Source organism: Monodelphis domestica, chromosome 2 (assembly GCF_027887165.1).
Source record: "Monodelphis domestica isolate mMonDom1 chromosome 2, mMonDom1.pri, whole genome shotgun sequence".
In the NCBI taxonomy this organism is placed as follows: domain Eukaryota; kingdom Metazoa; phylum Chordata; class Mammalia; order Didelphimorphia; family Didelphidae; genus Monodelphis; species Monodelphis domestica.
The window spans coordinates 346587364-346602163 of NC_077228.1; the positions used below are offsets into that span (position 1 = coordinate 346587364).

Genomic DNA, 14800 nt, shown 5'->3' on the forward strand with positions numbered 1-14800 from the left:
GAGCTAGAAGGGAACTAAAGAGCATCTCAGTCCAATCTATTCATTTGACAACTAAGAAAACTAATATTCAAAAGGTCCGATTTATGCAAGATTATACAAAAGAAGTGACAAACCTGAATGGGAAGCCTTGTATCCTGAAGAACTATATGTTTTTGAATCCAACAGGATGATGAAGTGAATGCCTTATTTAATTAAATATAATGGTGGACATATCACTTCCCATAAATAAATAGTCTTTTACTTTCACACAGCCAAGCCATGTATTTTTGGGGAGGTTTTGAATCAGCTTCCAAGCACACACAGTATTCTCAAGTACTCAAGAAGCTTTGATAACTATTCTTCACCAGCCTACCTGCCCCAGGGAACAATTCAAAAACCTTGAGAAAGCCTGGCATTAATGGCCAAGGGTATCCAAATATAACCAGAGCTTTGGCCAAGAGAAATAAATTCGGTATTAAGCTGACACATGAAATGGATTATGTTTCAGATACTATATAATGAGCAAACACTGGAATTACCTATTCTATAGTCCTTTTAAGAATCATGACATCTCAAAAAGACTCCAGCAAGTGATCAGAAGGGTCATCCACCATGATCAAGTAGGATTTATACCAGGGATGCAGGGCTGGTTCAATATTAGGAAAACCATCCATATAATTGACCATATCAACAAGCAAACCAACAAAAATCACATGATTATTTTAATAGACACAGAAAAAGCCTTTGATAAAATACAACGTCCATTCCTATTGAAAACACTAGAAAGCATAGGAATAGAAGGGTTGTTCCTAATAATAATAAAAAGTATATATCTAAAACCATCAGCCAATATTATCTGCAATGGGGATAAACTAGATGCATTCCCATTAAAATCAGGAGTGAAACAAGGATGCCTATTATCACCTCTACTATTTGACATTATACTAGAAACACTAGCAGTAGCAATTAGAGAAGAAAAAGAAATTGAAGGCATCAAAATAGACAAGGAGGAGACTGAGCTATCGCTCTTTGCAGATGACATGATGTTCTACTTAAAGAATCCTAGAGATTCAACCAAAAAGGTAATCAAAATAACCAACAACTTTAGCAAAGTTGCAGGATACAAAATAAACCCAGCATTTCTATACATCTATACATCTATACATCTCCAACATAGTTCAGCAGCAAAAACTAGAAAGAGAAATCCCATTCAAAATCACCTTAGACAAAATAAAATACCTAGGAATCTATCTCCTGAGACAAACACAGGAACTATATGAACACAACTACAAAACACTCTCCACACAACTAAAACTAGACTTGAGCAATTGGAAAAACATTAACTGCTCATGGGTAGAACGAGCCAATATAGTAAAAATGACCATCCTACCCAAACTTAATTATCTATTTAGGGCCATACCCATAGAACTTCCAAAATATTTCTTTACTGATTTAGAAAAAAAACATAACAAAGTTCATTTGGAATAACAAAGGATCAAGGATATCCAGGGAAATAATGAAAAAAAAAATACAAAGGAAGGGGGCCTTGTATTCCCAGATCTCAAACTATATTACAAAGGAGCAGTCATCAAAACAATTTGGTACTGGCTAAGAGACAGAAAGGAGGATCAGTGGAATAGACTTGGGGCAAGTGACCTCAGCAAGACAACATATGATAAACCCAAAGATCCCAGCTTTTGGGTCAAAAATCCACTATTTGATAAAAACTGCTGGGAAAACTGGAAGACAGTGTGGGAGAGATTAGGATTAGATCAACACCTCACACCCTACACCAAGATAAATTCAAAATGGGTGACTGACATGAACATAAAGAAGGAAACTATAAGTAAATTAGGTAAACACAGAATAGTATACATGTCAGACCTTTGGGAAGGGAAAGACTTCAAAACCAAGCAAGACATAGAAAGAGTCACAAAATGTAAAATAAATAATTTCGACTACATCAAATTAAAAAGCTTTTGTACAAACAAAACCAATATAACTAAAACCAGAAGGAAAGCAACAAATTGGGAAGCAATCTTCATAAAAACCTCTGACAAAGGTTTAATTACTCAAATTTACAAAGAGCTAAATCAACTGTAAAAAAATCAAGCCATTTTCCAATTGATAAATGGGCAAGGGGCATGAACAGGCAGTTCTCAGCCAAAGAAATCAAAACTACTAATAAGCACATGAAAAAGTGCTCTACATCACTTATAATCAGAGAGATGCAAATCAAAACAACTCTGAGGTATCACCTCACACCTAGCAGATTGGCTAACATGACAGCAAAGGAAAGTAATGAATGCTGGAGGGGAAGCGGCAAAGTAGGAACATTAATTCATTGCTGGTGGAGTTGTGAACTGATTCAACCATTCTGAAGGACAATTTGTAACTATGCCCAAAGGGCGCAAAAAGACTGTCTGCCCTTTGATCCAGCCATTGCACTGCTGGGTTTGTACCCCAAAGAGATAATAAGGAAAAAGACATGTAAAAAATATTCATAGCTGCTCTCTTTGTGGTGGCCTAAAAGTGGAAAATGAGGGGATGCCCTTTAATTGGGGAATGGCTGAACAAATTGTGGTATATGTTGGTGATGGAACACTATTGTGCTAAAAGGAATAATAAAGTGGAGGAATTCCACGGAGACGGGAACAACCTCCAGGAAGTGATGCAGAGTGAAAGGAGCAGAACCAGGAAAACATTGTACACAGAGACTGAAACACTGTGGTATAATCGAAGGTGATGGACTCTTCCACTAGGGACAATGCAATGTCTCTGAACAATCTGCAGGGATCTAAAAAACACTATCCACAAGCAGAGGATAAACTGTGAGAGTAAAAACACCGATGAAAAGCAACTGCTTGACTACAGGGGCTGAGAGGAAATGAGTGAGGAGAGACTCTAAATGAACACTCTAGTGCAAATACCAACAACATGGAAATAGGTTCGAACCAAGAACACATGTGAAACCCAGTGGAATTGTGAGCCGGCTATGGGAGAAGTGGTGGGAGGGGGGAGGGGGGAGGAAAAGATAATGATCATTGTTTCCAATGAATAATGTTTGTAAATAACCAAATAAAATAATGTTTAAAAAGTCAAAAAAAAAAGAATCATAATATCTCAAATTGAAAGGAAACACAATAGTGATCTAGCCCAACTCATCCTTGAACAGGAATCTCTAACAAGAGAGGCCAATTAGCCTCTGCTTAAAAGGGAACACACATTACCTGTCACTGAAGCTTATTCTAACTGCAGCTCATATCAGTGTGAGTGAAAAATACCCTACCCCCTTATGTAATTAGATTTTAATGTTAGCAGTAGTATTGAGTCAATTATAATTGTAATTCTAAGAGAGTTAAATAACTTTAGCAAAAGTAAAGATTTTAGTAGGCCTTTTGTGATTATTTTAGTATACTTTTTTTTTTAAGGTTTTGAACCAAAGTAAAGAACGGCTTTAACATAGTTAATCATTGTTAGCACAGGCCTCAGTTTCAACCTTAGCCTATAACTTGCTCTATCATACACCTCAACAATTATGGTCTTGAACTAGTGACTGGGTCTTCATTAGGATAGAGGCTTTTGCCTTGGTTAGAAGCCTGGTGACACTCCTTCACCTTTGTATACTGCCCTAGTATATATCATCAGGCTTTTACACCACTTGGGGCCTGGCACCTCCTCCTTACACTGGTCATCTTATTAAGCATTATCCTTGACATCATCAGGTTTAGAAAAAGTAGGGTTCAGGCTTCCTCGTTCCCCCACTTGACTATCAAGTCACCACCAAGTGACTTCTTCTACCAATGGGAAATATTTCCTGAGTACTTCAACCAATCCATGTCTCTCTATCACTGTTTGGATTATTTCATAAGTTGTGATATTATTGGGGTATAAAAGAAGTCCTCTCACAAGGCTCTGGGTCTTTTGATCTTGACCAAAAGTTCGGCTTTATTGTGAGACTAGCCCTCTTGCAATAAACCTATTTCTTTTTGGCTTGGAAACTTACTTTCTCCTATCTGCATTCCTGTGATTAGGAATTACACATGACAAAAAGTCAGAATGTTCATTTAAGGCAACTCTCTATTCCTGGTTATAGCTTTTGAAGCCAAGGAGAAAGAGACTAGCCTTGCTCTTTAATGTCAGTCCTGAGAAGACAATAATATTCTGCCCAACAAAGTCATCTCATTTCCAAAGTAATCACCCCCAATTGTTTTATATTACAGTTAAGTCAATCAATATCCTTCCCAAAACATCACCCGTAATCAAACATTGTAGTCTAGAGGTGTTCAGATCAAAGCAGAAAATTCTCTGTAACTCAGTTACAAAGTTAGAGTATGTGTATGCATGCATGCATGCATGCATGCATGTATGTATGTGTGTGTATGTATGTGTGTTTGTGTATGTATGTGTGTGTATGTATGTATGTGCGTACCTACGTATATACATAAAGAAGTTATAGAAGCGTTTTGGGGCTGCAATCCTAATCACCATTTCCCCCCACTTTTTATACTGTCATGCAAAACACACTTTGATATTGGTCACTGCCATAAGAGCAAAGTAAAATGTAACCAAAACCCCAAAATAAAACATAAATACCCTGATGTGAAAGACAACTTCAACTGTTCTTTCTCTGAGGTGGACACCAATCCCCATCATAAGACTTTTAGGATGGCCTAATCACCATTTATAACACTCTGTTTCTACAGAAAAAAAATGCATTCTGTATTTCAACCAATTGACTTGCAAATGAATTTTCAGAACAGACTATGGGTATTAAATGATGACCTGTCTACACAACAAACTTGCTTATTCTTTTGTAACAAGTTATAAGCCTACTTTTAGGCTTATGACAAAAGTATACATGTATAGTGATGCAAGCATTACAAAATGGCTTAATATTCCTAAAAGATATTCCAATGGCATTTAATAAGAATAGCAATAATGCTCATTCTGCAAAAAACCAAGAGCTGTATAATAATGCTTTGATTCAGTAATTTAATTTTGGAGAATACATGCCAAATAAACAAAAAACAAAAAACAAAAAAGAGAAATATATGTCATATCTATGGGAAAATAAAGACTTTAAAACCAAGTAAGAGCTAGAAAAAAAATCACAAAATATAAAATGAAAAATTTTGATTACATCAAATTAAAAAGGTTTTGTACAAACAAAACTAATGCAACCAAAACTAGAAGGGAAGCAATGAATTGGGAAACAATCTTCATAACAAAAACCTCTGACAAAGGTCTAATTACTCAAATTTATAAAAAGCTAAACCAATTGTACAAAAAAATCAAGCCATTCTCCAATTGGTAAATGGGCAAGGGGCATGAACAGGCAGTTCTCAGCCAAAGAAATCAAAACTATTAATAAGCACATGTAAAAGTGTTCTAAATCTCTTATAATCAGAGAAATGCAAATCAAAACAACTCTGAGATATCATCTCACACCTAGCAGATTGGCTAACATGACAGCAAAGGAAATGATGAATGCTGGAGGGGATGTGGCAAAGTAGGAACATTAATGCATTGCTGGTGGAGTTGTGAATTGATCCTACCATTCTGGAGGGCAATTTGTAACTATGCCCAAAGGGCGCAAAAAGACTGTCTGCCCTTTGATCCAGCCAAAGCACTGCTGGGTTTGTACCCCAAAGAGATAATAAGTAAAAAGACATGTAAAAAACATTCATAGCTGCTCTCTTTGTGGTGGCTAAAAATTGGAAAATGAGGGGATGCCCTTCAATTGGGGAATGGCTGAACAAATTGTGGTATATGTTGGTGATGGAATACTATTGTGCTAAAAGGAATAATAAATTAGAGGAATTCCATAGGAACTGGAATGACCTCCAGGAATTGATGCAGTGAAAGGAGCAGAACCAGGAAAACATTGTACACAGAGACTGATACACTGTGATACAATTGAATGTAATGGACTTCCCCATTAGTGGCAATGCAGTGATCCTGAACAATTTGGAGGAATCTACGAGAAGAAAACATTATCCACATTCAGAAGAAAAATGGTGGGAGTAGAAACACAGAAGAAAAACAACTGTTTGAATACATGGGTCGAGGGGATATGGCTGGGGATGTAGACACTAAATGAACATCCTAATGCAAACACCAACAACATGGAAATAGGTTCTGATTAAGGATACATGTAATACCCAACGAAATTGCTCGTCGGTTGCGAGAAGGGTTGGATGAGGGGAGGGAGGGAAATAATGTGATTCTTGCAACCAAGGAATAATGTTCTAAATTGACTACATAAATTAATTTTTTTAAAAATTAAGAAGAACGAACTTACCCCCCCTCTTCCCCTCAAAAAAAGGTTTCCTGATGTATAATAGCAAAAACTTAGAATCCAACTAGGGCAGTAGCTAAGCAAACTATGGTCTATTCGTATAACAGAATGCAAATACAGCTATTAAAAACTATAAGTATACAGATCACACCAGCACACAGAAGTGTTTTTATTAAATAAAGGTAAATGAAACAAGTCTAAGGTAAAATGTATATGCTGACTTCAAGTATGTAAAAACTGATCTGTTCATTAAACAGAGATCAGAAAAGAATTCAGTATTTGAGAAGCAGTGTGGTATAGTTTGTCTTGAAGTCAGTAGACCAATCTCCAAGAACCACCCAACACTTACTGGCTGTGTGACTCTAGACAAATCAGTTAATGTATCAGTTAATGTCTCAGTGCTCTTTGAGGCAGCTCTCTAAGACTCTAAGCTGCAAAGAAGGTACTAACTTTCCTTGGTAGAAGGTGTTTCTTCCCCCAGGAATTACCTATAATTAATTTACAGGTCTGGTCCCTAGCCTGAAAATACATACCAGTTTCTTTTTTTTCCTTGCAAAGTTATGATTGCTTGATTATTATCCTTCACACTCAAAGAGAACAAAAATGGTGTCACTGGTGATGTCTTCTGACTTGTGCATAAAATAGATTTAAGTGATACACAACTGTGCAAAGTTGTTAGCCTCTCTCTCATAAAGTTATACCACAGAACGGAAAGGAGTTTGGGAAAAAACTCAACTGATAATGTCAGACCAGATTCTAACTGGGGGGAGCTAATATAAAAAGAACAAATAAGAATACTACCCAAGATGAATAATTTGGAAATAGGCATCAAGTTATAACATTTGCTTGTCAGCCACAGGAAGGGGGGGAGAGGGGGGGTGGAGAAAATATATTATGTAAACATGGAAAAATATTTTTTAAAATTTTAAATTAAAAAAAATAATAATAATAGCCAAGAACCACCTCCATGAAAATAAATCAATTGGGTTTTTTTAGTCACAAACAGTATATCATTTTCATTTATGTGATTTAAAATAAAGTTGTTCTTACCCTTTGGTATAAAAAAGGGGTGGATACCACAAAAGTTGTCCATGCAAATAAATTCCTTATCTTTGGTTTTGTCGTAAATCCTCAGCTTATTCTTCATAGATTCTGTAAGTTGGACTACCTCAGAAAGTTTCTTGATCAGAAATTGTAGACATTCTTTGCGAGCTACAGGTGCAATATCAATCCCACAGGAAGTTGTACCTAAAAGATAAAGTAACATTATATTAGTCAAACTAAAAATCTATCAGGCCTAATGACTGATTAGCAAGATTTATATCATAATTGTATAAACGACCTCTTTTTTATAGGCGTGTCATAGCCCACAACATGTTCTAAATGTAAAATGAGTCTAAAGAAAGCATCCTGACCATTATTAGTTATATGCTATCTATAATCCACTGAAGTTCAGAGCTCATGGAAAATTTAAGGTCAACTTATACTTCATCTTTTGCTCAATAATAATGATTAAGTTGGATGGAGAGAATCCTTGATGTGGAAACTAAATCAATGAAACAAATATGACGGATCCTTTGAAAGAGCAGAACGATTTCTATAAATGTGCAATTTTAACAAACTATATAGCCAAATGAAAATTTGACTAGTTGATATTAAATATAAATAAGTTCACTGAACTTGCAGTTAAATACCAGAAAAGAGAAAATATGTGAACTTGTGTGGCATGTGGCAATAATGCTCTCATTACCAACTTACCTGAACCTATTCCATCCACATACACCAGGCATGCAGCATGGACAAAAGATGTCACAGTAGAAATGACCTCTTCTCCCTCCTGTGAAGTATTTTCTGTCCTAGTAACATTCATGAAATTGACCCAGGACAGTATATCTCTGATGCTGACAATACATCTTCGGCCAAACTCCTGACTGGTGAGCCAATCTATGAAGTCCATCATGAGCTCGGCTATGTCAGTCCCTAAAACACAAGAGCAGGAAGCTTTAACACTGTTTTCTATAAGTATCTCTCTGAAGTATTAACCCCTAACTATGATACAATGCCCCAGAACAGACTGTTCATTAGGGACTCAAAGGAAAGGGAATAGAAATCTGGTTCAAGTCTGGAAATTATTCTGATGTTCAAGGGTTTTAGAAAATATTTTTTGGTTGGTTTCCCAACTTAAAGTGACTCAGTAAGTTGCAGAACAGTGTAGGACATTAAAAAAGGGGTAGATTTAGGGTCCTGGGTTCAAAACCTAGCTCTGCCAATTGCTTTTGGGGAGCCAAGTCACTTCTCTCTTGGCTTCAATTTCCCCACCTATAAAATGAGGGTGTTAAAATAGCTAGTCTCTGTGTCTCAATTTCAGCTCTAAAAGTAACAGAATATAATGGTCCTACAAGATAACCTATAATTTTCCTTATAATTTGAAGTTCTTTCTCCTAAGAGTGAGGGATTTTGAAATTGACTCTTAAACATTTATTATTCACTATTCAATATCTGAGGTACAATTCAGAGTTGAGAAAATTACTGCAATTCATTTATGTTTTGGTTCATGACTTGAGAATAAGCCAATTCAGATCATCACACTTACAAACAGTAGAGTTCACTTAGCTAGGATTGTAGAGGGATAAAGCAATAGGCTAAGAAGGGGAAAAAAAACACTATCTTGGTAAGTCACTCACAACAAAAGATGTTGCTTTTTAAAGATGCCAATGGGAAAACTAATAAAAGTCTCTCTTTCTCTCTACCACATCATTATTTCCCAAGAGTTATTAATAACTCCCTAAGGAAGACTACTGCCACCATAACTCAGAAAACACTGGACAAATGAAAGCTCTTTAAAGACAAGCTGATTAGCAGAAGGCAAATCCCCAAAATCCCAAGATTCACTACACTACTAAGAAATTGTTCATTCAGAAGAAAACGAGATATTCTCATAGACTCTTTAGAAACAGAATGAATGCAAGTGGGTTCCTTTTCTTGTGGTCTTTATTATAATGAATACAACTTAAAAATGGGAGGGGACATACCCAGGATGAGTATCAATCCTGGCAAGGTCCTACAGGGCATCTCAATTTGCCTGCTTCCAAAATTCTACCAAATCTTTTCCTTCTGAAGGGTAATTTTTCACATTGCCAACAGCAAATGACCAGATGTAATTGTTATAAAGTTTGACTGTTCTTCTAAAGACAAAGTCTGGAAAAAGCATTTATTCTTATAAATTATTCCCTGTAGAGAATTCACTTTAACAATTTTAAGCAAGCATTGAGTTACTCTTGATTCCAGACCAGTGGTGTTCCCTTAATTGGGTGCAAGAGAATTATTCTGACTGTAAAAACTCTATATTTATAAAGAATATAAATATTTGTCTACTTGGTTGCTTGGATTTTCAAATAATTCTTAGATGTTACTAACAAAAATCTGGTCAGTTGCTATATCCTCACAGTCTCACAACTACCCAATATATTTATGCTTCAAGGCCATTTTATTGTATTATTTTTTAAGATTTCATTTATTTGTTTATTTTGGGGGTGTTTTTCCATGTTTACATGATTCATTTTCTTTCCCTACCCACTTCCCTCCCTGCTCCCAGAGCAGGGAAGCAATTTAACTAAGTTGTATAAATGTTGTCACTTGATACTTATTTCCTTGTTATTCATTTTTGCTATTGAGCAATTTTTTTCAAAAACCTAGTCCCAAAATCACATACACATATGAACATGTGGTAAGTGATGTCATATGTTTTGCTTTTTGCATTTCTACCCCCATAGTTCTTTTCTTAATGTGCATAGCATTTTTCCCACAAGTCCTTCACGAGTGTCCTGGCTTATTCCATTGCTACTAGTAGCAAGGTCTATTACATTGGATTTTCCCACAATGTTTTACTTTCTGTGTACAGTGTTCTTCTAGTTCTGTTCATTTCACTCTGCATCAGTTCACTAAGGTTCTCCCAATTCATCAAGGCTATTTTAGAAAGTTTACCATTCTTAGAGCATTTCCCTATGGGAATATTATTCAGAAAAGAGAAGCACAGAGCCAAAAAGCTGAGAAGGAAAGACCTAGACCTATGACTTGAATTGCATAACATTTGGGAAGAAGTATAAATTTAGCATCTTGACCTCAATGAAGGCTATATATTTTTTTTAACTTTAACAATCATGGACAATATTATATGGTCAATAGTTTAATATCAGGGTCCGGAGAGAGGAACACAGTATGTTATAAAACCCAAACTGGCTTTAATTTTTATTTTAAAATGAAACCAAGTAAGTTAGGTGAAAAGCAATTTATCATTTTATTTTAAACCCTGAACTTTGAGTTAGAATCAATATTAAATATCATTCCAAGGCAGAAGAGCAGTAAGAGCTAGACAACTGAAGTTAAGTGACTTGCCCGGATCACAGAGCTAGGAAGTGTCTGTAGTCAAATTTGAACCCAAATCCTCTCATCTCTAGGTTTGGGTCTCTATCTACTGAGCCACCAATCTCACCCCATAATTTTTTTAAGGAGTACATTGCCTGCACATTTCACAAGTTCCCTCCCTACTACCAAGGATGTTATGAGAGCAAAAATGTAACCATATTTTCCGTATTTTTTGTCTACAGCTGTAATTTCATATATATACAGAGAGAGAGAGAGAGAGAGAGAGAGAGAGAGAGAGAGAACCCATGAGCACTAAATAAAGTATCTTTATCAATGCAGATCTCAACTATTATGCAATTTGTAAGTCTCAAAGAACCTCCTAGTGAATTGCAAAGTTAAGTGACTTGTGGAGGGTCAGACAGGCAGAATCTGAGACAAGCTGTGAACATTTGCTATTCTGATCTCAAAGTTGGCCTTCTATCCATTATACTGTAATGGAATGTAAGTTTGAAGACTACAGGGACAGGTTCATTTACATCTCTGTAACCCAAGCACTAACCACAGTTCTGTACACAGCTATCCTTTAAATAATTTTTGTAAACCCTTAATTTCCATCTTTAAATCAATACTGTATATTGGTTCCAAGGTAGAAGAGCAATAGGGACAAGGTAATGGGGATTAAGTTTTACTAATTTATTACTAGGCTTGCCCAGGGTCCCACACAGCTAGGATGTTTGAGTCCAGATTTGAACCCAGATTTGAACCCATTGTCTCTGGACCTAGCTCTCAATCTACTGAGTCACCTAGCAGGCCCGTAAATAATCCTGTTAAATGGATTGCCACCTCTCTGCAACCACATTCTACTAAATTTAAATCTTAAAATGATGGAAACAGAAGTGCAAATGTGAGAGATTAAGAAATTAAGAGAATAAAATATAATTTCTTTCTGATTGAAGGAGATGGAATTTTAATGTTCTAATGAAGGAGATGCTATGAAGAATGGCCAGATGGATTATAGCAGCAAAAGATTATTAGCCAACTTAGCTGAAATCTGCAACTGCTTCCTTTTCTTTATTTTTCTCCTCATGAAACACAATTTTGCATAACTCTTTACCCATCTCTTACCTTGACAGTTTATTTTACCCAAAGATAAACCTGGATGAACACTGCGCTTGACTATCTGAATTAAATCGTTGCGGCTCTTGTTTTGAGGGCACCATATCTCAGTAAATCTGTTACGCAAAGCAGGAGATAGCTACAAGAAAGGGATAAAAACCAGAATGCGTGTAATAGCTACAATTTTAGTAGAGAAATTCTTTTCCTTTTCTGAGCCTAGAAGTGCTTTTGAACCTCTAATCAATATACTCCCCTCCACGAGTGTTCCAAAATCACAGCAGTAAATTCTAAACACATGCTGCCTGTGAATCCAATAACCCTAACTCCTGGAGTAATGTTTTAGTAAACTGAAAATTAATAATAATAATAATAATAATATGAAGATACCACTAAATAAATCAATTTTTATCTACTAGTAGAAAATAAAAAAAGATTTCTGCCCTCACATCACATACTTGTGGCTTAAAAGAATTCTTAGAATTCTTAGAAATGAGGGAAATAAACTGCAACTGTACTCTTGGTTCACCTTTCATACTAAAATTGCACATCTGGAAAAATACCAAGTAACTCCTAACAAAGAAAAGACTAGATATCTTGCCATAAGATACATGTTCATTTTTGCCAAGGAGATCACACTATCACAAAGATATTTAATATCAGAGCTTTCTGTACCAAGAGTACCATAAATAGGTCATTTCAGTACAAGGATCATATTGTATGGACATTCTTAGCATCTCACTATTTATTTCCTTTGCAACTCACACTCCCTGGAGCTTTTTTCAACTCATCTACCATTATATGAGATTTTTCTGTTGGTTTCTTTTTCTAGTTTACTCTTAAGGAAAATGACAAAAATACCTTACATCACTTCTTTTACTCACTTCATAAAACTTCATGGAATCTTAATTAGTACCTTCATTCAAGATCACCATTTCTCTTCTCTAACATCCCTTCATCAACATTCTCAAGCCCTTTTAGTAATAAGAAAATCCAGGTCTCACAGGAATGTCTTTAAAAACAAAGATGGCTCTTCCATGAAACAGAAAAGTTTAACTAATCTTGGTAAGGTTCAGACATGGCACACTCTTAACTAGATTAAGCTAAGTTATTCAAAAAGTTAAGTAAATTTGGAACTAAAGAAAATATTCTTTCAATAACTATTAGCCTAATCCAAAATATATATACTATGGGAAAATTTGTTCAAATTACAAAATAAAAATAAATTTATACCATATTCAACAAGAAAGCAGATAGAAAAAGAAAAAAAAAGAGATAATCTGCTTTTTTTTAATGGTGCTTTTGTTAGGATTTTAAGACTGGATAGGTCACATCAGAAATCAAATCTCTGAAAAAGTAATGTTTTACTTCTGTTTGTCCCCCTAATTCAAATAAGTGTCCAATTTTTTTCTGTTAATTTCACTTTTAGTCAGACCCCATGATTATAACAAACCAACAATATGTTCATATATCACATAATGAAAACTGTCATTGTGATGTCAAAAAATAGCTTCTTAGAAAATTGTAAACAATTTATATAAATGACAACTGTAGGATGGTTAAATAAGTCATGACATATCAGATGTAATAGAACATTACTAAGCTATAAAATAATTTTTATCATCATTCATTTATAGAAATATACTAAGATCTACAAAAAATATTAAAGAATGAAATCAGTAGAATCATAAAAAGTATCCAAATTAATAAGTTATTAAAACATATTTCTTCAAATATGTATAAGTAATTAATTTATTAAATAGTAAGTATCGATAAATATAAAGAAAAATAAAAAAGGTAAACAGTCAAAAAAGGTGAAATTAAGGCAGGCCTGAAAAAGGAATAGAACAAAACATTAATTAAATTAATATAAATATATATTTATATATTTATAAATAAAATAAAAACATTAAATAAAATTAAATTCATTTCATTCTGTCTTGGTGAAAGCTAAAGATCTGGGGAAAGATTTTGCCTTTGTTTGGTACGTGCATTTGATTTTTTAAAATTATAATTATTATATTCATTTTTTTTTTTTAAAGAATCACTGTTTGAACCAGAGCAATTGTTCTACAAAAGAAACATTTACCTCCTTTTTTCCAAAATCACCCCCAGGGTTCATGGTTGCTAAGATACGGAATTTTTTCCCAGCAGTAAGGAGTTCTACTTCTTTCTTGTCATCCTCTGGGCTACCTTTCTCGGCTAATACCAGGGTCTTTTCCACTTCGAGGACACTAAAAGGCAAAATAGGAAAGAGAAAAAATGGGATAAATCTTTTGTGTATTCAATCACCATTTCCCCTGATTTCTCAATTAAAAGAAGCACCATGCCTTATTCAAAAATTAAAGCCTGGTCTCAATCCCCTCATTGAGGTCATGGCCTCCTTAGCAGGGGGGGGAGTCTCTTTCTCCTGGACTACCCATTGAAGCTGTTGTTCTTTAAAAGGAGGCATTCTGAATCACCAAGAAAGCCAGGAAGGAAAATGTATTATTCCAGATTGCTACCTTTGGCTGCAAGGGGGCTGTGACTTGACATTGTGCTTCCTTAAAAAGTCTATTTATTAGGCTATCTGGTAATGGGCAGAGGTAGGAAACAGCCTAAGGCATGTGTGTTCCATTTCACATTTTATCTCTTGCTAGGGAGGCAGAACGATGCAGAGAAAAAAAGCACTGCTTTTGGAGTCCAAGTACACAGGGTGGAATTCTTAGCTGTCACTTATTCCAAGCAAGTCACTCTACTCATGCAAGCTCTAGTTTCCTCATCTGTAAAATGAAGGGGTTGGACTAGGTGAATACTGAAGTCCCTTCTAGTCATAATCTATAATTCTGATGATGTGATCTTATATGCCTATAAAATAGGTATAACAATGCTTTAGCCACAGAGAAGCACTGATTTGGAACAGACGATCTCCTAGAGCCTCTTTCAGCTCCAAGACCTATCTATAAACCTATCTATCCAATACCTATCTATAATACCTATCAAAATGCCAATCCAATACCTATCTATAAATCAAAGAAAAGATGGGTTCCATAAAAACAATTA

General features: G+C 35.2%; 1 protein-coding gene across 2 annotated transcripts in view; it reads right to left on the reverse strand.

Moving 5' to 3' along the window:
* MDN1 (midasin AAA ATPase 1) overlaps positions 1-14800 on the reverse strand; it is a 214461-nt gene that overhangs the window by 105273 nt on the left and 94388 nt on the right. For both annotated transcript variants that reach the window (XM_007484319.3, XM_007484318.3), the window contains exons 32-35: positions 13848-13992; positions 11771-11900; positions 8039-8260; positions 7331-7528 (exon numbers count right to left, since the gene is read on the reverse strand). In XM_007484319.3, coding sequence (XP_007484381.2) covers positions 7331-7528; positions 8039-8260; positions 11771-11900; positions 13848-13992 — 695 coding nt within the window. The remainder of the gene's footprint in view (positions 1-7330; positions 7529-8038; positions 8261-11770; positions 11901-13847; positions 13993-14800) is intronic.